The 27,056-nt window shown below is 41.8% G+C and overlaps 1 protein-coding gene across 1 annotated transcript; it reads left to right on the top strand.

Moving 5' to 3' along the window:
- On the top strand, window positions 1–26,709 carry LOC123998860 (transcription factor 20-like). The gene is made up of 6 exons (XM_046304072.1): window positions 1–509; window positions 12,618–21,072; window positions 23,129–23,222; window positions 23,407–23,456; window positions 24,315–24,415; window positions 25,021–26,709. The coding sequence occupies exons 2-5, from the start codon at window positions 13,699–13,701 to the stop codon at window positions 24,372–24,374; spliced, it is 7,578 nt and encodes a 2,525-aa protein (XP_046160028.1). The 5' UTR covers window positions 1–509; window positions 12,618–13,698; the 3' UTR covers window positions 24,375–24,415; window positions 25,021–26,709.
- The last annotated feature ends 347 nt before the right edge of the window (window positions 26,710–27,056 follow it).

Genomic DNA, 27,056 nt, shown 5'->3' with positions numbered 1-27,056 from the left:
GCGGTCTTTCAGTAGCAAAAAAACAGTAACAGGAAAACGAATAGGTCTACGGATTGATGCATGCTTTTATACGATGTACGTATCATGGAAATAGGCACTTGAGATGTATAATTATTAGTTGTACAGTTAGTACGGTGACACTGGCAATGCGTTTCATTTGAGCTCGAGCTAGGTGGCTTCACCTAAACAGTGTGTGAAAGAGGGAAAGGAGAGGGAACAAGAGGGGAGGGGGTGTATGGACCTCACTGGTTACGGGACCTACAGACACCCCGATTGTGCTCTCATAATTTGTGGAGGTGAGGACAAAAGAAAGGGAAAATTGGAGGAAAGGCCCGGGATTTGATTGTGACGGGGCCCCCGACTCGCCGCCGCTGGTCGGGGTTGTCAAGACGACAAAGAGTGAGGGAAAAGCGGCGGAGCAGTCGACTCAAGACCGGGGTTTCCTGCCAGAGCAGCGGGAGTGTCACAAAACAACCTTTTACTCTTCGAGGGGCCTTAAGCGTTCCCAGGTAACGTATGCATTGAAAGAGTGCTTCTGTCATGTTTTTCTCAGCATTTAGTAAGGGGAAATTACATGTTGGGGGTAAGATTGTCTGCAGCAGCATCCGCTTTATTCAGCGTTATATACATGCTTACCCACCTACCACTGCTGTATATCGAACATCTGCACCTAATCACCCTCTTTTTGTATGCTGCTTGCCTTCCCGTCCTATTATGATTATTGGACAGACCAGGTAGCTAACATTGCTAGTTGGCTAGCTAATTGTGTTCGTTGTGCACAAATCTATTTTTATCAGGATAGCTAACGTAGCTAAATTGCAACGAAATAACTCAAAACAGAATTTGCAATGACGCAAATGGGGTTCTATAGCCTAGCTAGTCCAGCAGCACCCACTAATTGTGATGCATGAAGCTAACGTTAAACGTGCTAGCTAGCTAATATTAGCTACAACTAACGTCAACATGAAACTACTATCTAGATTCTAGTAGCTGCTCGCTAGTTTGGTCTGCAACTATCGTAGCTAACTAAATAAAATACAGGATGTGCTCAAATGGCTAGCTGATATTAAACATTTAGCATCCTATTCAATGTTATTCACTAGCCACAGTTTTTTTTGTAGCTAGCTAGCTACATCATAATATCTAGCTATGTGCCATGGCATTGGTTTAGTAGAGGACGTGGTTCATCAACCTACTTCTGTCCTGGCCTATAACTCTACAGACAACTTGTTTACGGTGCGTGAGGCCAGTGGGTTACGTTTAACACCTGGTGTGACAGCACTGTGGTGTCAATAAAAGCTTCATTGGTCTGTAATCGAATAGGCTGTTTCTTCATAAACTGTCACATATTATACCATAATTGTTTTATTATCACGTCACCATCATCAACATATTAATTACAGTCAGTAAAACGGGGTAATATTGGTCCAAAACTATTCAACCCCAAACAATTAGGCTACTGGATGTAGTAGTAAACTGACATGGAAAACTGACCAAATGTGTAACGATATCACTTGTTTCACTGTAACGATTGGAACCTGCCAATTATCATTCAAATCAAAGATTATTGGTCATGTAAACATATTTACAGGTGCAGAGAAATCCAGCAGTGGAGTAATACATAGCAGTAAATAAAATAAATAAAAAACACAAAATCCAGACAAACACAAAGAAATTCAGAAATATCCGAAGGAGCAATGTCAGAGAATGGAATATAAATACATATACAGTACCAAAAGTTTGGACACCTACTCATTCAAGTTTTTATTTTATTTTTTAAAACTATTTTTTACATTGTAGAATAATAGTGAAGACATCTAAACTATGAAATAACACATGGAATCATGTAGTAACCAAAAAAGTGTTCAACATATCAAAATATATTTTAAATTCTTCAAAGTAGCCAACCTTTGCCATGATGTCAGCTTTGCATACTCTTGGCATTCTCTCAACCAGCTTCACCTGGAATGCTTTCCCAACAGTCTTGTAGGAGTTCACACATGCTGAGCTCTTGTCGGCTGCTTTTCCTTCACTCTGCAGTCCCAACTCATCCCAAACCATCTCAATTGGGTTGAGGTCAGGTGATTGTGGAGGCCTGGTCATCTGATGCAGCACTCCATCACTCTCCTTCTTGGTCAATTAGCCCTTACACAGCCTGGAGGTGTGTATGGTCATTGTCCTGTTGGAAAACAAATGATAGTCCCACTAAGCACAAACCAGATGGGATGGTTACTTGAACTCCGTGAAGCATTTATTTGGGCTGCAATTTCTGAGGCTAGTAACTCTAATGAACTTGTCCTCTGCAGCAGAGGTAACTCTGGGTCTTCCTTTCCTGTGCCGGTCCTTATTAGAGCCAGTTTCATCATAGCGCTTGATGGTTTTTGCGACTGCACTTGAAGAAACTTTCAAAGTTCTTGGCCTTTTTCCTATTGACTGACCTTCAAGTAATGATGGATTGTCGTTTCTCTTTGCTTATTTGAGCTGTTCTTGCCATAATATGGACTTGGTCTTTTACCAAATAGGGCTGTCTTCTGTGTACCACCCCTACCTTGTCACAACACAACTGATTGGCTCAAATGCTTTAAGAAGGAAATCAATTCCACAGACTTTTAACAAGGCACACCTGTTAATTGAAATGCATTCCAGGTGACTGCCTCATGTAGCTGGTTGAGAGAATGTCAGGAGTGTGCAAAGCTGTCATCAAGGCAAAGGGTGGCTACTTTGAAGAATCTTATATAAAATGGATTTGGACTTGTTGAACACTTTTTTGGTTACTACATGATTCCACGTGTTATTTCATAGTTTTGTTGTCTTCAATATTATTCTACAATGTGGAAAATAGTAAAAATGAAGAAAAACCCTTGAATGAGTAGGTGTGTCCAAACCTTTGACTCGTACTGTACATAAACTCAGCAAAAAAAATAGAAACGTGCTCTCACTGTCAGCTCTGTTTATTTTCAGCAAACTTAACATGTGTAAATATTTGTATGAACATAAAATTCAACAACTGAGACATTAACTGAACAAGTTCCACAGATATGTGACTAACAGAAATTGAATAATGTGTCCCTGAACAAAGGGGGTGTCAAAATTATCTGATATGGCCACTAGCTGCATTAAGTACTGCAGTGCATCTCCTCCTCATGGACTGCACCAGATTTGCCAGTTCTTTCTGTGAAATGTTACCCCTCTCTTCCACCAAGGCACTTGGAAGTTCCCAGACATTTCTGGGGGGAATGGTCCTAGCCCTCACCGTCTGATCCAACAGGTCCCAGACGTACTAAATGGGATTGAGATCTGGGCTCTTCGATGGCCATAGCAGAACACTGGCATTCCTGTCTTGCAGGAAATCACTCACGGAACAAGCAGTATGGCTGGTCGCATTGTCATGCTGGAGGGTCATGTCAGAATGAGCCTGCAGGAAGGGTACCACATGAGGGAGGAGGATGTCTTTCCTGTAAAGCATAACGTTGAGATTGCCTGCAATGACAACAAGCTCAGTCTGATGATGCTGTGACACACCACCCCAGACCATGACGGACCCTCCACCTCCAAATCGATCCCGCTTCAGAGTACGCTCATTCCTTCGACGATAAACGCAAATCCGACCATCACCCCGGTGAGACAAAACCGTGACTAGTCAGAGAAGATCACTTTTTGTCAGTCCTGTCTGGTCCAGCGACGGTGGGTTTGTGCCCATAGGCGACGTTGTTGCCGGTGATGTCTGGTGAGGACCTGCCTTACAACAGGCCTACAAGCCCTCAGTCAAGTCTCTCTCAGCCTATTCTGGACAGTCTGAGCACTGATGGAGGGATTGTGCGTTCCTGGTGTAACTCGGGCAGTTTTTGTTGCCATCCTGTACCTGTCCCGCAGGTGTGATGTTCGGCTGTACCGATCCTATGCAGGTGTTAAACGTGATCTGCCACTGCGATGGCGGTCAGCTGTCCGTCCTGTCTCCCTGTAGCGCTATCTTGGGCATCTCACAGTACAGACATTGAATTTATTGCCCTGGCCACATCTGCAATCCTCATACCTCCTTGAGGCATGCCTAAGGCACGTTAACGCAGATGAGCAGGGCCCCTGGGCATCTTTATTTAGGTGTTTTTCAGAGTCCGTAGAAAGGCCTCTTTAGTGTCCTACATTTTCATAACTGTGACCTTAATTACCTACTGTCTGTAAGCTGTTAGTTTCCTAACGACCGTTCCACAGGTGCATGTTCATTAATTGTTTATGGTTCATTGAACAAGGGAACATGGGAAACAATAATTCTGTCCTTCAAACTTTGCTTTCGTCAAAGAATCTTCCATTTGCAGCAATAACAGCCTTGCAGACCTTTAGCATTCTAGTTGTCAAATTGTTGAGATGATCTGACGAGATTTCACTCCATGCTTCCTGATGCACCTCCCACAAATTAGATTGGCTTGATGGGCACTTCTTACATACCATACGGTCAAGCTGCTCCCACAACAGCTCAATAAGGTTGAGATCTGGAGACTGTGCTGGCCACTCCATTATAGACCGAATACCAGCTGACTGCTTCTTCCCTAAATAGTTATTTCATAGTTTGGAGCTGTGCTTTGGGTCATTGTCCTGTTGTAGGAGGAAATTGGCTCCAATTAAGTGCTATCTGCAGGGTATGGCGTGGTGTTGCAAAATGGAGTGATAGCCTTCCTTCTTCCAGATTCCTTTTACCCTGTACAAATCTCCCACTTTACCACCACCAAAGCACCTCCAGACCATTACATTGCCTCCACCATGCTTAACAGATGGCGTCAAGCACTCCTCCAGCATCTTTTTATTTTTTCTGTGTCTCACGAATGTTCTTCTTTGTGATCTGAGCAACATTTGTCTGTCCATAACACTTTTTTCCAATCTTCCTCTGTCCAGTGTCTGTGTTCTTTTGCCCATCTTAATCTTTTATTTTTATTGGCCAGTGTGAGATAGGGCTATTTCTTTGCAACTCTGCCTAGAAGGCCAGCATCCCGGAGTCGCCTCTTCACTGTTGACGTTGAGACTGGTGTTTTTGCTGTTCTGTGAAGGGAGTAGTACACAGCGTTGTACGAGATCTTCAATGTCTTGTTAATTTCTCACATGGAATAGACTTCATTTCTCAGAACAAGAATAGTTTCAGAAGAAAGTTCTTTGTTTCTGGCCATTTTGAGCCTGTAATCGATCCTACAAATGCTGATGCTCCAGATGCTGAACTAGTCTAAAGAAGGCTAGTTTTATTGCTTCTTTAATCAGAACAACAGTTTTCAGCTGAGCTAACATAATTGTAAAGGGTTTTCTAATGATCAATTAGCCTTTTAAAATGCTAAACTTTGATTAGCTAACACAATGTGCCATTGAAACACAGGAGTGATGGTAGCTGATAATGGGCCTCTGTACGCCTTTGTAGATATTCCATTAAAAAATTTGAAGTTGGAACATTATATACACCGTAGCCAAATACATTTAAACTCAGTTTTTCATAATTCCTGACATTTAATCCTAGTAAAAATTCCCTGTCTTAGGTCAGTTAGGATCATCACTTTATTTTAAGAATGTGAAATGTCAGAATAATAGTAGAGAGTGTGATTTTATTTCAGCTTGTATTTCTTTCATCACATTCGCAGTGGGTCAGAAGTTTACATACACTCAATTAGTATTTGGTAGCATTGCCTTTAAATTGTTTAACTTGGGTCAAATGTTCCAGGTAGCCTTCCACAAGCTTCCCACAATAAGTTGGGTGAATTTTGGCCCGTTCCTCCTGACAGAGCTGGTGTAACCGAGTCAGGTTTGTAGGCCTCCTTGCTCGCACACGCTTTTTCAGTTCTGCCCACACATTTTCTATAGGATTGAGGTCAGGGCTTTATGATGGCCACTCCAATACCTTGACTTTGTTGTCCTTAAGCCATTTTGCCACAACTTTGGAAGTATGCTTGGGGTCATTGTTCATTTGGAAGACCCATTTGCAACCAACTTTATCTTCCTGGCTGATGTCTTGAGATGTTGCTTCAATATATCCACATAACTTTCTTTCCTCATGATGCCATCTATTTTGTGAAGTGCACCAGTCCCTCCTGCATCAAAGCACACCCACAACATGATGCTGCCACCCCCGTGCTTCACGGTTAGGATGGTGTTCTTCGGCTTGCAAGCCTCCCCCTTTTTCCTCCAAACATAATGATGGTCATTATGGCAAACATTTATATTTTTGTTTCATCAGACCAGAGAACATTTCTCTAAAAGGACCATCTTTGTCCCCATGTGCAGTTTCAAACTGTAGTCTGGCATTTTTATGGTGGTTTTGGAGCAGTAGCTGCTTCCTTGCTGAGCGACCATTCAGGTAATGTCGATATAGGACTCGTTTTACTGTGGCTATAGATAAGGTGTGTACAGCAGTAGTTATAAGATGAGCCATGACTAGAATACAGTATATACAGATCCTTCAGGAAGTATTCATACCCCTTGATTTATTTCACATTTAGTTGTTACAGCCATCTACACACACTAATCTATAATGACAAAGTGAAAACATTTTTTAGAATTTGTTTCAAATGTATTGAAAATTAAATACATTATTTCCATGACATACATAAAACATTTGACCTCTGTCATTGCCAACAAAGGGTATATAACAAAGTATTGAGAAACCTTTGTTATTGACCAAATACTTATTTTCCACCATAATTTGCAAATAAATTCATTAAAAATCCTACGATGTGATTTTCTGGATTTTTTTCCCTCATTTTGTCTGTCATAGTAGAAGTGTACCTATGATGAAATTTACAGGCCTCTCTCATATTTTTAAGTGGGAGAACTTACACAATTGGTGGCTGACAATACTTTTTTGCCCCACTGTAAGTATTCACAACCCTGAATCAATACATGTTAGAACCACCTTTGGCAGCGATTACAGCTGTGACTCTTTCTATGTACGTCTCTAAGAGCTTTGCACACCTGGATCGTATAATATTTGCACACTATTCTTCAAAAAATTATTAAATCTCTGTCAAGTTGGTTGTTGATCATTGCTAGACAACCATTTACCAGTCTTGCCATAGATTTTCAAGTCAAAAATGTGACTTGGCCACTCAGGAACATTCAATAATGTGTTGGTAAGCAACTCCAGTGTATATAAGCGCCTTGTGTTTTCGGTTATTGTCCTGCTAAAAGGTGAATCTGTCTCCCAGTGTCTGTTGGAAAGCAGACTGAACCAGGTTTTCTTCTAGGATTTTACCTGTACGTAGCTCTATTCTGTTTATTTTTAAACCCCCAACAAACTGCCTAGTCCTTGCCAATGACAAGCATACCCACAACATGATGCAGCCACCACTATGCTTGAAAATATGAAGAGTGGTACTCAGTAATTGTTGTTTTAGATTTACCCTGAACATAATTTTGTATTCAGGAAGTACATTTCTTTGCCACTTTTTTTGCTGTTTTACTTTAGTGCCTTACTGCAAGTGGGATGCATGTCTTGGAATATTTGTATTCTTTGCGAGGCATTAGAAAACCTCAGTCTTTGTGGTTAAATCTGTATTTGAAATGTGCTGCTAGACTGAGGGACCTTACAATTATCTGTATGTGTGGGGTACAGAGATGAGGTAGGCATAAAAAAAATAATGTTAAACACTATTATTGCACATAGTGAGTCCATGCAACTCATAATGTGACTTGTTAAGCAAACGTTTACTGCAGAACTTAATTATGCTTGCCATAACGAAGGGGTTGAATAGTTATTGAATCAAGACATTACAGCTTTTCATTTTTAATACATTTGTAAAAAATCTCTACAAACAAAATTGCACTTTCACATTATGGGTAATTGTATGTAGATCAGTAACACATCTAAATTGGATCCATTTTAAATTCAGTCTGTAACACAACAAAATGTGGAACAAGTCAAAGGGTGTGAATACTTTCTGAAGGCACTGTACATATAACGTGCGTAAAACAGTATGTTAACATTATTAAAATCAAATCACATTTTATTTGTCACATACACATGGTTAGCAGATGTTAATGCGAGTGTAGCGAAATGCTTGTGCATCTAGTTCTGACAATGCAGTAATAACCAACAAGTAATCTCGCTAACAATTCCAAAACTACTACCTTATAGACACAAGTGTAAGGGGATAAGAATATGTACATAAAGATATATGAGTGAGTGATGGTACAGAGCGGCATAGGCAAGATACAGTAGATGGTATTGAGTGCAGTATATACAGTGCCTTGCGAAAGTATTCGGCCCCCTTGAACTTTGCGACCTTTTGCCACATTTCAGGCTTCAAACATAAGGATATAAAACTGTATTTTTTTGTGAAGAATCAACAATAAGTGGGACACAATCATGAAGTGTAACGGCATTTATTGGATATTTCAAACTTTTTTAACAAATCAAAAACTGAAAAATTGGGCGTGCAAAATTATTCAGCCCCCTTAAGTTAATACTTTGTAGTGTCACCTTTTGCTGTGATTACAGCTGTAAGTCGCTTGGGGTATGTCTCTATCAGTTTTGCACATCGAGAGACTGAATTTTTTCCCCATTCCTCCTTGCAAAACAGCTCGAGCTCAGTGAGGTTGGATGGAGAGCATTTGTGAACAGCAGTTTTCAGTTCTTTCCACAGATTCTCGATTGGATTCAGGTCTGGACTTTGACTTGGCCTTTCTAACACCTGGATATGTTTATTTTTGAACCATTCCATTGTAGATTTTGCTTTATGTTTTGGATCATTGGCTTGTTGGAAGACAAATCTCCATCCCAGTCTCAGGTCTTTTGCAGACTCCATCAGGTTTTCTTCCAGAATGGTCCTGTATTTGGCTCCATCCATCTTCCCATCAATTTTAACCATCCTTCCCTGTCCCTGCTGAAGAAAAGCAGGCCCAAACCATGATGCTGCCACCACCATGTTTGACAGTGGGGATGGTATGTTCAGGGTGATGAGCTGTGTTGCTTTTACGCCAAACTTAACGTTTTGCATTGTTGTCAAAAAGTTCAATTTTGGTTTCATCTGACCAGAGCACCTTCTTCCACATGTTTGGTGTGTCTCCCAGGTGGCTTGTGGCAAACTTTAAACAACACTTTTTATGGATATCTTTAAGAAATGTCTTTCTTCTTGCTACTCTTCCATAAAGGCCAGATTTGTGCAATATACGACTGATTGTTGTCCTATGGACAGAGTCTCCCACCTCAGCTGTAGATCTCTGCAGTTCATCCAGAGTGATCATTGGCCTCTTGGCTGCATCTCTGATCAGTCTTCTCCTTGTATGAGCTGAAAGTTTAGAGGGACGGCCAGGTCTTGATAGATTTGCAGTGGTCTGATACTCCTTCCATTTCAATATTATCGCTTGCACAGTGCTCCTTGGGAAGTTTAAAGCTTGGGAAATCTTTTTGTATCCAAATCCGGCTTTAAACTTCTTCACAACAGTATCTCGGACCTGCCTGGCGTGTTCCTTGTTCTTCATGATGCTCTCTGCGCTTTTAACGGACCTCTGAGACTCACAGTGCAGGTGCATTTATACGGATACTTGATTACACACAGGTGGATTGTATTTATCATCATTAGTCATTTAGGTCAACATTGGATCATTCAGAGATCCTCACTGAACTTCTGGAGAGAGTTTGCTGCACTGAAAGTAAAGGGGCTGAATAATTTTGCACGCCCATTTTTTCAGTTTTTGATTTGTTAAAAAAGTTTGAAATATCCAATAAATGTCGTTCCACTTCATGATTGTGTCCCACTTGTTGTTGATTCTTCACATAAAAATACAGTTTTATATCTTTATGTTTGAAGCCTGAAATGTGGCAAAAGGTCGCAAAGTTCAAGGGGGCCGAATACTTTCGCAAGGCACTGTACATATGAGATGAGTATGTAAACAAAGTGGCATAGTTAAATTGGCTAGTGATACATGTGTTACATAGATGCAGTAGATGATATAGAGTACAGTATATACATATGAGATTAATTATATTAGGTAGCATTGTTTAAAGTGGCTGATATATTTTACATAATTTCCCATCAATTCCCATTATTAAAGTGGCTGGAGTTGAGTCAGTGTGTTGGCAGCAGCCACTCAATGTTAGTGGTGGCTGTTTAACAGTCTGATGGCCTTGAGATAGAAGCTGTTTTTCAGTCTCTCGGTCCCAGCTTTGATGCACCTGTACTGACCTCGCCTTCTGGATGATAGCGGGGTGAACAGGCAGTGGCTCGGGTGGTTGTTGTCCTTGATGATCTTAATGGCCTTCCTGTGACATCGGGTGGTGTAGGTGTCCTGGAGGGCAGGTAGTTTGCCCCCGGTGATGCGTTGTGCAGAACTCACTACCCTCTGGAGAGCCTTACGGTTGTGGACGGAGCAGTTGCCGTACCAGGCGGTGACCAGTGTTCAATGACTGTACATAGGGCAGCAGTCTCTAAGTTGCATGGTAGAGTACCGGGCCTTGGCTATACAAATTACACGTTTACAAAAGACTGCAGAAGTTGGCTGCAAGCAATTGGTCAATTAAGCACTTTACAGTGTATTTAAAACAGACAATAGACGTGTCACATGGGGTCCTCATGAATGATGACCCCATCAAAGTGGCGTCACCGCATAATTCGAGTCCCTGTTGATTGAATGCCTTAGAAAGCTGTTAAATACATTTACGTTGAGCTATACCTCACCTGTTTTATTCATTTAGTGATGTGATAAGAAATCACGTGGCTGGTTTACCACAGCTTTATAAGATGATTTGTAATCATGTACAATCCATGTAGGCCTACATGGATTCATTGTGATCTTGACATTATTGTGCCACTGTTTTGACTTCATGCTGCTAGGCCTCTGGGTAAATCCATTTGAATTCAATCACTTTTTGACAGCACCCCTTTTGATTTGAACGAAACCTTTCATACATATTTGCCCATTGTAGAACTGCTCAGAAAGTGACTTTTTAAACCTGAATGCCAAAACATTCAAGAGATAAATGTGGTCAAAGGTAAATCAAGGTTAAATAAAATGTGATTAAATGTGGTCAAGGTTGACCTATTTTGCTTTCACTGGAAACGATAAACGTTTGATATTTAAAGGCTTACAAACAGGGTTGACAAACTGTTTTATAATTGATTGATTTATCTAATTATCATCTGAGGTTTTGGTGTTGTGCCCACCATCTGTTAGGACACAACATGTTCTTGAATACATTGTGAGTGTTATGTTTTGACTGATACATGTATAAATAAACATACATTTATACTTTCAAATGGTCCAACGAACATGGTTGGAGGTCCACACATTAGAGAATGTTGACTTGAAGGGGAATTCAGTTGGTTTAAATAACACTGTCAACCCTCCATAGGAAACCTACTGTTATAGAATAGACTTGACTAGTTGGGTGGTCATTTGACGGTGGGTCCACCCATTTGACGGTGGGTGGACCAGCGGCCATCTTTGTGGTAGTAATTAGAAGTACAAATTTCAATTTCAACGGTGTACCAGTTAAATTGCAGTGGTCTGAAGGGATAAGTCATTCTATGAGTTACATTTCCTGCATGCTGTGTCTCAACCGATGGCGGGTACAACACACAAACTTCAGATAATGTAAAGTAGGGTCTGCGCAACAACAAATAATCATTCATTTCTGGGGGTTTTTTCTCCAAGAAATTATCCAATAGTTTGACAACCCTGTTTGTAAGCTTTTAAAATGATATCAAACTCAATCGTTTATTATTTCCAGTGATGAAGACAATGATGTCTCATAGGGCTGGGACGATACCAGTATCACAATATTGCAGAACGAGGGCTGTTTTCCTAAATAAGTTAAATCCACTTTTCTTTTCTTTTTTCCCCTTGCCGCAATACTAACAGCGTGTTAGTATCGCGATACTGGTATCGTCCCTAACCTAATGTCTCTTGGTGTGGTGGGGTATGGAAAATGGGTCAACTTTGAGCATCTCTGTCTCCTGAATGTTTTAGCATTCAGGTCCAAAAAGTCACTTTATGACCACTTCTTCCATGGACAAACATGTCTGGAAAGTTTTTAGTTTAAATTCAAAGGGATGCGGCCAAAACATTATTGATTTACCTTCTACTCTAGTGCCTTTCATTTTTGTGCAATTCCGTGGATGTTTGAGTTACATGCGTTATCAAGAATTGAACATACACAACAGCTGCAGTTGACACACACAATACAAATACGGTATATTGTCGCCGTTGACGCCTGGACAAATGTTGCCCCTCAAAATCATATAGTTGTGGTTTTGCACATTTTAGTTTGATACCACTTTACAACACGTGCCCTAATACCTGTGTATTTATTTACATGGTAGTTACATGGGCAGGTGGGCCTATAGTGTAATTACACTATGAAGTTGGACACGTTGACACCTGATTCATTGTATTGCAGATTGTATGTGACTATTTGTACAGTAAGACCTACAGTTAGTACCATACTAAAATAGACCATGTGGTATATGTTAAGGAACACTGTGAGAAAGAGTAAGGGGTTATGCAATGGTTAACAACAAACACACTGTACTTACTTTGTCTACATAAACACACATAATCTTTGGATGTAATAGCCTATGTACAGTATAGGCTATGTGGTCGTTGTGGCACACAGACAGTTCTTTTAGTTTATTTTTCTGTTCTTTCAGATTTACACAGGTCTCCTGTAAACAACTGAAGAGAGATGGACTCACATGGATGGAAATACTGGAGAGAAACTGCAAAAGAAAAACAAGAAGATGCTGATTAAATGGAAACCTTACTTTTGGACATTGGTATGGGAGACGGTCAATTTGAGTAATGATTGAAAGAAAATTAAAATAAGGTAAGACAGAACAATGTTGGAGATATAGAAGAGCACCAAGATAAACACTGGTGAAGAAGAACTGGGGACCAAAGACTTTTCTACAATCCAACTACATGTGTCAAAAAAATCTAAGGGAAGGAGATAAAAAATGAGAATTTCAAAAAGTATTAATCTCAACAAGAACACACAAATATCAGTGGATTTGTTTTCCTTTTGGTTTGAGACATTTATTGGGTGAAAGTATTGGTTAGCATTTTTAAGGCTGTTTCTACACAGGTGCGAGCCAAATACATGCAAACCTACATGAGGGAAGCATTATTGTTTCGCATAGGCTACTCCTGCCAGAACTGAATCATTTCTGCAATGGCAGTCCAGCAGTCTAAAAGGCAGTGACTCAGTTACTCATGAAAAGTTTTTGCACATGGGACACCATTGAATCCCACTGCAATTTTATCTTACCTCGAGGCCTATTATTTAAAGTGCTGTTGTCTCTCTTGCACTTGATATTTTCACATTTAGTGCCAAACTGCAACATCTGCATCATATCCTTTTAACATTGAAATCGCTACTACATTTAGTACAAAAAAAAAACAGATATTTAGTTGTAATTTGAACTCCGCTCTCCAACTATTACAACTATAATGGAGTTACTCTACAACATCAGATTTCAGAAGTTCTTTAGTTGCATCTAATTGAAAATTACTGGTCATTTTCTGCTCAAGCCTAAGTATTTGCTTCATTTTCAATTGCTGCTACAAGTGTGATAAAACATTTGTGATAAAGTCACTTGCTTCAACTCTGCTGGACTTTGTTGGACTCTCCACAATCCTTTAACTGCAAGCCTACGAAGTCAACTGACACAGTAACTGCCATTACAGAACAAAAAACATTCCCTCAAACAATTCATAAAAATCCATCAAAACATGCAGAATTTCCCCAACAATCCAGCACCTCCAGCTCTTCCTCCTGGATTTACTAGTAGGGGTGGAGGTGGCTCCTCTTACCCACCACCGTCAACAGATCCCCAGATATCCCCAAGAATGACCGATGACTACACTGGGATGCAACAGCAAACCCCTCCAAACCCTCAAAGTCACAGTCGACACCTACTCCATCGAGGGCACCACCACCCTAGTCAGGCTGGCCATATGCTTGCTTATGATGCAAGAAACAGAGCTGGGGAATCTTCACACGGTAATATTCACAGTGGCAGTAGTAGCAACCCTTACCAAAAGGAAACAATGGATTATTATTTTGCAATGGGTGGAAAGGACAGACATAGAAGAGGAGGTATGGCATATGGGTCAGGTTTTGGGTACTCCAATATGGATGGACATATACCTCAGCAGTACAGACAAGCTGGAACGAGCTCCTCCGGGATGATGTCTCCCTATCCTTTGGACTATGGTTCGACGGCCGGCTCAGGTGGTAGTAGCAGTGGCAGCAGTGGTGCTGGAGCATTTTCCCCCTCCCATCAGTACAAAATGGGTCAGAACCCTGCAATGCAGCCAGCATCGGGGCCTCAGATGCAGCACCGCCAACATGGACAGAATTACCCCGCCCATCAAGCTCTGCAACATGGGCAGCAGCATAGGACTTATCCCATCTCTGGACACAGAATGCCTCCACAGTTCTCACACTACTCCCCACAGGGTAGTGCATCCACAGGGTCATCAGGAATGTACAGCTCCCCACCACAGAGATATCATGATGGGGCCAGCAGTGGTGGTGGATTTGAACCTAAAGTCAACAACTCTCCTAATATGAACTCTAATTCAAACTCAATTTCAAGTCCAGCTACAACAAACGATGTTGGATCACTGGAGAATGTTGCAAAGAGTTACCACTCTTCAAGTTACCCCTCATACTCCCCACAAACCCATCCACTCCACAAACAAGCCACCCTCCAGCACCGCAATTCTCAGCACAATTTAGGAATAGGTTATGACAACTCTCTCAAAATGCAGCATCATGCCCCTCCACCAGGTCCTGTATATTCTAAACATCACCAATCCACCAATCCCGGAATGCCTCAACAACCGTGTCAAGAAATAGCCAAATCGCCAATGCATTCTCAACCCCAACAGGGCCAGATTAACCAAAACTTCAGCCCTATATCTAACCCCTCTCCAGCTGCCTCTGCAGTGCAGTCTCCCAGTTGTAGCTCCTCACCTTCCCCGTTGATGGGTGTCTCAGAAGTTCATGGGAACCCTTTATGTCCCCCACATGTTCCATCACATCCTCCTCCCCCAAATCCTCGTAGTTGCCGTGGTCGGTTATTGCAGACGATGCCTCAGTTGAGTCCCACACCCAACTCCAACAGCAGCATCAGTAGTTGTGGCAGCAGTGGCAGTAACAAAGCTACTGGTCTGAATACAAGCGCTGGAGGTGGTCACTTAGTCTCAAACCGAAGCAGAATGGCTGCAGGTACAGGAAAAGGATCACATGAAGAAGGGTCATCCTCGTCTGTCTATTCATCTTCTCCTCTTGACAAACTCATGCAAGATCCTGGCTTGAACAGTCTAAATGCTTTGACATCACAGGTAGCGAATTTACCCAATACAGTGCAACATATGCTTCTCACTGACACATTAATGTCACATAGAAGGGGGAAAGATGGACAAAGTCAAATGCTGCAGGCATTACAAGCCATTCCTTCTACTCAACCAAGGAGTCGAAGTGTCAGTGCTGCCTCAAGCAGTGGGATTGGTGGTGGTGAAGGTGCTATCTCGGAGGCTGGAGGTGATGAAGATTCCTTTCTGGTGTCCGAAAGAGTATCATCAAGGGCCAAAGAGGAACGCGATGAGCAGATTTCTGAGGGGGAAAAATCTAGAATGCGGCAGATGAGTGGCACAAGCAGTGGATCAGAACCAACTGGCTACTATCCTCCTCCATCTCAGAGTCAGATATCAATGGGTTCAAGTAAAAACCAATCCCATACTGGAAAGAGTGATCAGGGTTCACAAGGGAAGAGGATGTTAAAGGAAACTTCTACAAAACAATCTCTGAATCCATCAGATGTTTCTGAAAGAAAGACAACTGAAACCCGGACACCTTCATTGTCATCTCCCTCCTCTGCTCCTCAATCTGCTGAGCCTGGTCCAAGTGTACATTCTCGCCCTCCTGTTTCCTCTACTCCCTCATGCCCCATTCCCTTTCCTGCTCCTCAGTTCCACCCAAACTGTGCCACTGATGTTAATACTAAAAATGGGCTTAGGAAAACAAGGGAAATTAAATATGAAGGAATTAAAGATGAAAGTGGAGGGATGGTTGAAAAAAATGAAAAAGGCACCCATGGAGAGCAGACTCGAGAGGGACACATGCGACAAGATGGGCAGGACAAAGAAAATAAATTGGATCGATCTTCCTTGCGTAACAAAAAAAGTGATGAGAAGGATGGAAAACGATGTAAGACACGAGATTTGGACAACTCCAATCAAGATCAAAATATTGAGGAAGAGCCAAATGCTGGTGGAGTGGGTGTTATTGTGTCAACCCGTTGTGAGGTAAATCATCCAGAAAAAGCTACATGTGCACAAGACAACTGCATAGAGGAGAAACATTCAGACAGCTTCTTTAGAGAGTCTAGTCGTCATAATGGGGAGGAAGGAATGGATTTGAGTGTATATTCCTCTCATCATGAAGTTCCCCAGAAATCTAACTTTGGGCGGTCTGTCCCTCAAAATCATCCCTTCTCAGGTCCTCAAAAATATGGTTTTCAAGAGTCACCACATGGTGCTGCCATGGGTTTGAAGAACAGGGGGAGACCTAGTCCAGGGAGTGTAACTGGATCAAATTCAAGGTATCAAGGCTTCCATCAGCCAAAGCCCAGTTATGGGCCTGAACACACCAAGGATGTCGCGGGTACTACAGTTGAGGGATCAGTGAGGAGAAGAGAAGGATCAGGAGCAAGAGGACATGATGATAATTCTCAACTCCAGCATCCATTTCCAAGCCTCTTGCAGGAGGTTCTACAGGGTTATCACTTAGACCGGCGCTATGGGCGATCTGAACAGGCACTAACTGCCCATATCCAGGCTCAAAATATGACTCGGCAACAGTACCAAACCAGGCATCCTTATGGCATGGCTGAAAGTATGAGAACCCAAACTGGAGTTGGAGAGGTTACTTCCCACCACTCCCGAATGACAAGCCCTGGAAAGCCTCTTCAACTAAATCAGCGCCAGGGGCCTGGATCTGATTTTGTACCAGAATCACCTCAATCCTCCTTGAGGTCTGAAGGAGTAGATACTAAGGGATCTCACAGTGCTTCTTCAGAGAGAAATAAAATGGCAACACCGCAGCGTCACCTGAGCCATATGCCACAGTCTACAGAGTTCTTGTCTGGACCTCCACCAAAACACATCAATTTAGCCGACTACTCGTTACCTCACAGGAAACCCCCTTCAGGTCTGCCCAGCTCATCATCAGCAGTACAGGAACTCCTATTGCAGGAAACAGAGCCGCTAGCGAGCAGTGTTGGAACCATAGGTCAAATTGAGTCTCAAATGTTGACGTCCTCCCTTTTACCTCCATCTAAAGAGCGCCGCTCTGTCATATGTGATGTTTGTCCCAATCGCCGCTGTACACCAGAAAGGGATGGGAAACGTGAAAGAGAGCGGGGAAAAAGTCCAATTGGTGCCTCTGTGATCCAACTGCCATCAACAAATGATCTAGGGAACAGTAAGGAGTTAGGAGATGAAAAAGAGGTTGGAGTGAAGGTAGCATCAAAGGAGACTGCAGAGGCTGTCCATCATAGTGGTCTTACACCCAAGGAAACTGATGTTGAGCATCATAACAAGGCTTTACACCCATCTGTGGTTATGAATGCAGAGCCTCTTAGAAGAGGTAAGATTGATTTGACCACCACCATGCCCTCTCAACATCTGCAGCAAACCTCTCACTATCCCTCTACCATCAACCCTCTGTCTCCACCATCAAGACATCAGTCATACCCACATGGTGTAGATTTATCTACAGGACATGCCAGTGGCTTTCCTGGTTCCAGGTTTGGTGATGCAAGAGAGGGCAATATGATGCCACGTAACCCCCATTTTCACAATCCCTACCACTCGCCCCAAGTTCAATTACAAAACCCACAATCCGCAAACAAATTACAAATGTATACTCACCTCCATGCTCATGACTTGGATGACAGACTTAATTGGGTAGCTACCATTAATAGACCCACCAAGGATATGATGCAGTCCAGTACTTCTCCAGGTAGACATAAACTCAGTCATTCAGAGCAGAGACAAAGAATGCAGTCTCCAACTGACATTTTGCACAATCGCCAAACGTTCGCTAAACAGCAAGTTCCTCATCAGAACACTTACTATGACATGAAAATGTGGGAGTCAACACACTCTGGTAGAGAGAGTGTGGGGATGTTGGAGGGGGATCCTTACCAGAGAAGTCAACAGCCACCTCCTGCTGCTCCTCTTGGGTCTGTTGCCCACCAATTGGTTCCAACAGCTCCACCAGTCTCCAACATTCTTGAATCACCTGTCTCCCAAGTGGTTACAGAAGAAATCTTTAAATCACTCCATCCAACACCTACACCTAATTCCATGAAAACAGTTGGTCCCAGTATTGGTGGCAATGTCAATTCCATGATGCCACAGAGCCATCGACCAAATAAAACTGGGGGTTCTGGGGACACTAATCCATTAATGTTGAGGAGGAGAGTTCGATCTTTCATTTCCCCTATCCCTGCCAAGAGGCAGCATCAGGATGTATCACAGCAAAGAAGTGCCCCTAGTTCATATCACTCACCTTTGGCCTACTCTGAATCCAGCCTCCAAAATGACGATGACTCATCCAGTTCAGATATAACTACACTTGGTTCGCCTAATACTCCTTGTCCCACACCTGGACAAAGCACTTATTCACAATCCTCCTCACCTGTTCAGGGTAAAAAGAGTCTGCCTCCAAGAAAAGGGAGAGGTTTGAAACTGGAGGCTATTGTTCAGAAAATTACACCAAATGTGAAGAAATCTACTAACAGCGGCCATACCGATGTTGACTCAAATGATTTTGCTGGATTTTCTCACACTGAAATGTCACAGTTTACTGACACACAGGACGAAGAGGAATGTTTGCCTTATCTCGATGAAAGTCTCTCATTAAGTGACATTATGCCCTACACAGGGGTTGATGAGACTGGACCGTTACCTCCCACCGCATACCCCTGTGATCCTCACCAGACATCACACGTTCTTAAACGCGGCACCACAGGAACTGTTACAAGACCTTTGCAGCCAGACTTTGACTTTGGGTTAGGGACTGCAGCATCTAGTACTGGTGATAGAGATAAAGAGATGCCCGCTGACTTCACCTTGTTAGGGCCCTTACCCCCACCTCCACCACTACCTTGTCCAGTACAGGGCTCCCCCCCACCTTCTTCATCTGCCTTGTCTGATATTCAACATTTCACTAATACTTACCAGCAACTTGAGACTCGAAGAGGTGAACAATCTGCTGCTAACCTTCTGAGACAAAAACTTGAAGAAACTGGGATTGCATTTGATGATTACAGTAGCAGTGACTATTATGGAACCACCCCACCACACCACAGTCAGGCTCAAGGGCACTTACTAAGACAGCCACATCAAACTTCTCCAAGGTCATCTTTGGCAATGACCGGGTCACCACAAGATTCCAAACAATCAGACAATTCTGTACCCAAAGGCTATTTCCCATCAGGCAAGAAGAAGGGAAGGCCTGTTGGAAGTGTGAATAAGCAAAAACGTGCTCAAGCCTCCCAGGCCCAGGCACAGAATGTGAGCCCAAGTGCTCTGTCTGGCCCACCCATTCAATCTCCTGCAACTGTTAGTCCACAGGTAGCCCCAAGCCCTAGCACTACAGCCTCTGCCCCATCAGTCATTCCTCCGACTGATCAGAAAATGACTCCTCCTGAGTTTCCACCAGTCTTGACCCAAGCAGTAAAAGTGGATGCTGAAAGTGAGGACACTCAGCCAGAGACTGAGGTGAAATCAGTCTGCCAGAAACAAGGGGGGGTGAAAGACGAGAGTGAGGTAGTGGGATCAAGAGGCAGGCAGAGGAGGAGAAGAAGAGGAGTAGCAGCAGCGGCCGCCAAAGATGACCTGGAAGCGGCTACAAGAGCAGGGGGACATTTTGATAACAGCAGAGTTTTTCCTGATAATAGCAAGTGTGCCTTTGCGCCATACATACATGTGGAGAGGAAAGTAGCTGAGATAGGAGCCGTGTGCACAATTGTGAATGGTGAAGAGGAAAAGATGAAGGGAGAGCATGGAGCAGTTGGAGGGAAAGCAAGCAGTAGTGGTATTGAAGCTCTTTTGACCTCAGCTCTTTTGTCTCAACTGCCTAGGAGAGATGGAGAAATTGAGAGGGTCAAAGAGAAGAGGGAACTGGAGGATGTAGACTCTGCCCTCCAGGCAGGAAAGGCTCTACCTTCATCTGAGTACCTTCTACCAGGCCCTGTGATTACTGAATCTATTCATTCTGGCCGTCTTCTCTGCTGCCTGTGCCAGAAATGGGCCAATTACAAAAACCTTGGGGATCTCTATGGACCTTACTACCCTCCTGAATATGCTACAAGGCTTCCCAAGAATCAACCCCAGATTCGACAGAGTCTTGTAACTACTGGGATGAGTAGAAATGTGCAAAATCTCGACACCATTTCAAATGTGTTGACCACCCAGGGCCGTGAACTGCAAGATGTGCCAACTATCAAGTCCTCAACTTATAGTGATTACATGTTCAATCAAGAGACAAATACAACTTCCCCTGCCACTGCTGTTGGCACTGCCTCTCCAGCAGGTGGAGGGGAGATGCTTTATCTGGCCAGCAAACTTGCTAAAACCACCACCAACAAGACAACAGTTCTTAAGTGGGACATGCCTCCAGAGTTAAAACCAATTACTGAGCTAAGGAAACAACCTGAACTTCAGAATGAGCCCACTTACAGTCAGCAAAACCAACCATGCCAGCAACAGCAGACAGAAGACACTCAACAAAGGCCACAACACAGAAAGCTGACGTCGCACCCGAGATTTAAAAGGAGACAGAAATCCAGTGAGAATTCCCCAAGAATGGTGCCATCCAACAGCAAAGCCTCATTGCCATTTCAGCCCCCTCCCCCAACCTTAGACTCCCTTGGGCCTTTGGCACAGCTGGCCCAACTTCCTCAGATGCCTATAGACCCAGAGGAGCTGTGGGTGCATGAGGCATGCATGGTCTGGACCAGTGGGGTTTACCTGGTCAATGGAAGACTGTATGGCCTACAGGAGGCACGAGATGGTGCCAGAGACACAGTGAGTAATCTTTTTTGTTGATGTCTATACAGTATACAATGTAATGATATTGGTTACTATATATAGATATTTTTTTCAGCTCAATATACCTAAAGCAGTTCTCAGCTCAATATACCTAAAGCAGTTCTCAGAAGTCCACAGTTTTAAATTGAACTTCTTAGGGCAACAGCCAGTGAAAGTGCAGAGCACCGAATTCATGCAACAGAAATCTCATAATTAAAATTCCTCAAACATACATGTATCTTACACCATTTTTTATTTATTTTTATTACCCCGTTTTCTCCTGAATTTTGTGGCATCCAATTGTTTAGTAGCTACTATCTTGTCTCATCGCTACAACTCCCGTACGGGCTCAGGAGAGACAAAGGTTGAATGAAAGTCATGCGTCCTCCGATACACAACCCAACTGCTTCTTAACACAGCGCACATCCAACCCGGAAGCCAGCCGCACCAATGTGTCGGAGGAAACACTGTGCACCTAGCAACCTTGGTTAGCGCGCACTTCGCCCGGGCCTGCCACAGGAGTCGCTGGTGCGTGATGAGACAAGGATATCCCTACCGGCCAACCCCTCCCTAACCCGGGCAACGCTAGGCAAATTGTGAGTCGCCCCACGGACCTCCCGGTCGCGGCCGGTTACGACAGAGCCTGGGCGGCGCGAACTTAACCACTGCGCCACCCGGGAGGCCCCCTTATACCATTTTAAAGGTAATCATGTTGTTAATCCCACCAAAGTGTCCGATTTCAAATAGGCTTTACAGCGAAAGCACCACAAACGATTATGTTCGGTCAGAGCCAAGCCACAGAAAAACACAGCCATTTTTTCAGCCAAAGAGAGGAGTCACAAAAAACACAAATAGAGATAAAATGAATCACTAACCTTTGATGATCTTCATCAAATGACACTCATAGGATGTTACACAATACATGTATGTTTTGTTCAGTAAAGTGCATATTTATATATAAAAAAATCTCAGTATACATTGGCGCATTATGTTCACTAGTTCCAAAAACATCCGGTGATATTGCAGAGAGCCACATTTTACAGAAATACTCATTATAAATGTTGATGAAAATACAATTATTAGACATGGAAATATAGATACACTTCTCCTTAATGCAACCACTGTGTCAGAAAAGCTTTATGGAAAAAGCAAACCATGCAATAATCTGAGAACGGCGCTCAGAAAACAAATAGAGATATCCGCCAAGTTCGAGTCAACATTAGTCATAAATAGCATTATAAATATTCACTTACCTTTGATCTTCATCAGAATGCACTCCCAGGAATCCCTGTTCCACATTAAATTTGTTTGATAATGTCCATTTTTGTCCAAAGAGCTACTTTTGTTAGCACGTTTGGTAAACAAATCCAAAGTCATGAAGCGCGTTCCCTAGTTGCAGACGAAATGTCAAAAAGTTCCGTTACTGTCCGTAGAAACATGTCAAACGATGTATGGAATCAATCTTTAGGATGTTTTTAACATGAAACTTCAATAATATTCCAACTGGAGAATTCCTTTGTCTTCAGAAAAGCAAAGGAACACAGCTACCTCTCATGTGAAATGCGTGTGACCAGCGCGTGACTGCTGGCAGACCTCTCACTCATTCCTCTCTCATTCGGTCCCACTTCACAGTAGAATTCTCAAACAAGTTTCTAAAGACGGTTGACATCTAGTGGAGGCCTTAGGAAGTGCAACATAACCAATATCCCACTGTGTATTCAATAGGGCCTGGGTTGAAAATCGACCAACCTCAGATTTCCCACTTCCTGTTTGGATTTCTTCTCAGGTTTTTGCCTGCCATATGAGTTCTGTTATACTCACAGACATCATTCAAACAGTTTTAGAAACTTCTGAGTGTTTTCTATCCAATACTTTTCTATCTAATAATAATAATATGCATATATTATCAACTGGGACTGAGGAGCAGGTAGTTTAATCTGGGCACCTCTGGGCACCTTTCATCCAAGCTACTCAATACTACCCCTGCAGCCATAAGAAGTTAATTTTTGCACTCTCTTCTGTTATTCTCTATGTTGTGTCTGTCTGTGTTCAGGTCTGCTCTTATTGTGAAATGGTTGGCTCAACCCTCGGCTGTTACAGCAAAGGCTGCACACTGAGATATCACTACCCGTGTGCCATGGATGCAGGTAAGAGATGCAAAGCATTTCCTTTAACACCGAATGTTATCTCATTACTCATATGCTGTGTCCTAAACCTTACCTCCCTCTGCCTACTGTAACTATAACAATAGTACCCAATTATATTGAGTGTTATAATTTTCTGAGTTGATGGTTATGTCATTTGTATAACATTTCCTTCACCTCTCCTCAGACTGCTCTCTGAATGAAGATAACTTTTCACTACGATGTCCAAAGCATAAGGTAAAAAGGGAGAGGTTGTTTATTATATAATTCCTAGGGAAACCAAATATTTGTGACTCTTCATTGTGTTAATATATTTCAAATTCCTTTATCTCATGTGCCACTATAGTTACTAAGAAACTAAATTATGCCATTATAGTTATTAAGAAACAAAATTATGCCACTATAGTTATTAAGAAACTAAATTATGCCACTATAGTTATTAAGAAACTAAATTATGCCACTATAGTTATTAAGTAACTAAATTATGCCACTATAGTTATTAAGTAACTAAATTATGCCACTATAGTTATTAAGAAACTAAATTATGCCACTATAGTTATTAAGTAACTAAATTATGCCACTATAGTTATTAAGTTATTAAGTAACTAAATTATGCCACTATAGTTATTATGCCACTATAGTTATTAAGAAACTAAATTATGCCACTATAGTTATTAAGTAACTCAATTAACTATAGTTATTAATAAATATGCCACTATAGTTAGGCCACTTAGTTATTAAGAAACTAAATTATGCCACTATAGTTATTATTAACTTATGAAACTAAATTATGCCACTATAGTTATTAAGTAACTAAATTATGCCACTATAGTTACTAAGAAATAGTTATTAAGAAACTAAATTATGCCACTATAGTTATTAAGAAACTAAATTATGCCACTATAGTTATTAAGTAACTAAATTATGCCACTATAGTTATTAAGTAACTAAATTATGCCACTATAGTTAAGTAACTACATTATGCCACTATAGTTATTAAGTAACTAAATTATGCCACTATAGTTAAGAAACGAATGACCACTTGAATGACCTTCTCGCCTTTGCACCTCCCCCACCCCCTCTTATATTCTGCAGTTTCCCCAGAGCAGCCAGCCAGCTAAATCTGTGTACCTTGAGCAGTCTGAGAGAGGCTGAGAGAGACACTGAGGAGGAAGAGACGCAGGAGTATAGGATCGGTACGTTTTTAAAAGGCAATGGTGCGAGAGGGCACCAAAATGAATGTTACAACTCTGAAGGATTTGAAAAGACTAATTTGTTTGGTATGAGACTGACCACCCTGTTCTATTTGTTTGGTATGAGACTGACCACCCTGTTCTATTTGTTTGGTATGAGACTGACCACCCTGTTCTATTTGTTTGGTATGAGACTGACCACCCTGTTCTATTTGTTTGGTATGAGACTGACCACCCTGTTCTATTTGTTTGGTATGAGACTGACCACCCTGTTCTATTTGTTTGGTATGAGACTGACCACCCTGTTCTATTTGTTTGGTATGAGACTGACCACCCTGTTCTATTTGTTTGTGTTCCCCAAACTATCCTCAAATGAGCAAATTGTTAAACCAAAAAAAGTGTCTGTCAGAGATGAAGCCAAGTATTTATTAGCACAGTGCTGCTTATTATTTTTGTTTATACTATAAGCTTCAAGGTAGCATAAAGTTAAACATATTTTTTAAAGTGTTCTGCTCATCATAGATTTGGAAATGCCAACTGTTTCCACCACACACAGGGTTGTGTAATCCCTGGTGTCAAAACACAAATGCTTTTGTATCCTTTCCTAGGTATGTTTGGACGATGAGGATTGTCAGTGAAGCAAACAGCCCTAAACAGGATGGGACGGGTGCACTATGATAACGGAGAAAAAAAGAGGATTGTAAAATTTCTGAACAGGAATTAACTTTAAAACATTTAAGAAAAAGTCCTTACTTTAAAAAGAACAACAGATCAAAGCAACGCTGGGGAAGACTTAAAAAGGAAGACCACGGTGGGACAGAACGAGACAATGGGAGTGACGGAACAGAAAGGAACTTCCTCTTAAAAGAAACAAACAGCCTCTCTAGGCAAACTTTGCATTTCTGGAAATACCCTCAAACTCTTCTTTCCATCATGGCTCTAGTCATTTTATCTATCATGTTTTTTTTGTCCAAATGTTATGAATCAGAGTATTGAGAACAACCCAGCCAGAGGACTATAAGAGAGCGTTGGGTTGAAAAGTTGACATTATAGTTGGAAGGGAAGGAGAGGCAATGTATCTACTTCATGTAGTATTTTATCATAATCTTCATAATCATTATTTTAGTTATCATTATTATTTTGTATCTGCATCAGTATTTACTGAAATGGATTTATCTCCATTTATAATTTGTCAACATTTATCAAACGTGGGATATTTTATCATTCCTGGAGAGGGAGGTGCCAGAATGACATCATTTGGAATGTCAAGGCCGAGTTGCCACAAAGACATTATTGCCTTGGAGAATGGACATTGGTTGCCTTTCAAAGTGCGTATGTATAAGAGTGAATGTGTGTGAAAATGTGGATTTGAGTGTCCATTTTTGGTCCTTTGAAAAGTGTTCTTATTTTTCATCCTTGGGGTTTTTACGGTACAGATAGTAGTCATGAAAATCGAATGGACATGATCTTATTTTTCAAACAAAATATTCATAATGTGCTGAGAGAACAATTGAACCATGACAGAAGGAGACTAATGCATGCCTGCCATCTTTGACCATGTCGATTGGGAGAAGACGTCACTTGACAGGTAAACCAAGTGTTGACGTTGTGGTGGACCTTGTTCAGTATATGGGTGGGGTTTTATGTGAAAAGAAATCACATTTGGCTGACAAAATTCTAACGAGCATTACCAAAACCTTTTGGAATCTAGAGGGTTTTTGGAATGACTGGGACTGGGAGTCCCCGCCTTTACTGTGGAACGAGGAGTCCGTATATCCTGAGTAATAGGTTCATTTCTCAATGACACTTAAGATATGGATCAAGAGATGCTAAATGCATTCAAAAGAAGCGTTGCCATAAACTTAACAAGTGAGTCGTACGTGGTGTTGTCTATCATTTTTTATTATTGTACTTGTAAAAAAAAAAATTGTTGAACTGAAAGAAAACAAGTATGATATTGAAAACATGCTGTATTAGAAACCTGTCAATATGTATATGAACTACTTACTAAATGCTTCAAAGAATGCTATCCTTTTGAATATTTCACATTGTACTGTTGTCCTTTTAAGCCATTCATTTTTTAATGCAAAGTTAATTTGTTTTTATTGGAGAGGAAGATCCTTTCTGGGTTCTCTCAGCCAGATAGTCTCTCCTTCATTCTGTCACTCCTTTCATTCTGTCTTTCTCTCTCACAAGCACACACTCTTCTCACTCCTGCTGTGATTGAAATTGTGTACCGCTGACAGTGAGCCTCAAGTTCACTGTATATTCAAGTGAGGATTAAATCTGGCCCCACATATCAGACCCAAGTGTGAGTGATGCGTTCAGTCACAAATGTCATTCACAAACCAAATGTCAGAAATGTGCTGAGAACTGTACACTGCAGCTACATTTTGGTTGAAGCATGGTCGCCATATTGTCTTAGCACTAACACCTTTTTGAGTTATGAGTGTCTGTCCCTCTGCATGTCTCCTTGAAGTTCAGTAGGGATGCTAGTCTGTGTTTTGACATCATCATGGTGTTTTGAGTACTGTATGTTTCATCATGGATGTGTGTTGTGTAAATCTGTTTTTTCCTTAATGTCAATGAAGAGCTCCTTGTGGTTGGAGCCAGCTCACCACTTTCCTGAAAACCCCAAGGGCTC

Source organism: Oncorhynchus gorbuscha, linkage group LG16 (assembly GCF_021184085.1).
Source record: "Oncorhynchus gorbuscha isolate QuinsamMale2020 ecotype Even-year linkage group LG16, OgorEven_v1.0, whole genome shotgun sequence".
Taxonomy (NCBI): domain Eukaryota; kingdom Metazoa; phylum Chordata; class Actinopteri; order Salmoniformes; family Salmonidae; genus Oncorhynchus; species Oncorhynchus gorbuscha.
The sequence above is the reverse complement of the archived record's forward strand: the minus strand, read 5'-3'. Positions and strand labels throughout refer to the sequence as shown.

Excerpts from the sequence above, each read along its gene's own strand:
- LOC123998860 (XM_046304072.1), top strand. The coding sequence starts at position 13,699 with ATGCAGAATTTCCCCAACAATCCAGCACCTCCAGCTCTTCCTCCTGGA. Across the intron at positions 21,073-23,128 it reads GAGATGGTGCCAGAGACACA|GTCTGCTCTTATTGTGAAAT; the intron begins GTGAGTAATCTT and ends GTCTGTGTTCAG. Across the intron at positions 23,457-24,314 it reads TACGATGTCCAAAGCATAAG|TTTCCCCAGAGCAGCCAGCC; the intron begins GTAAAAAGGGAG and ends TATATTCTGCAG.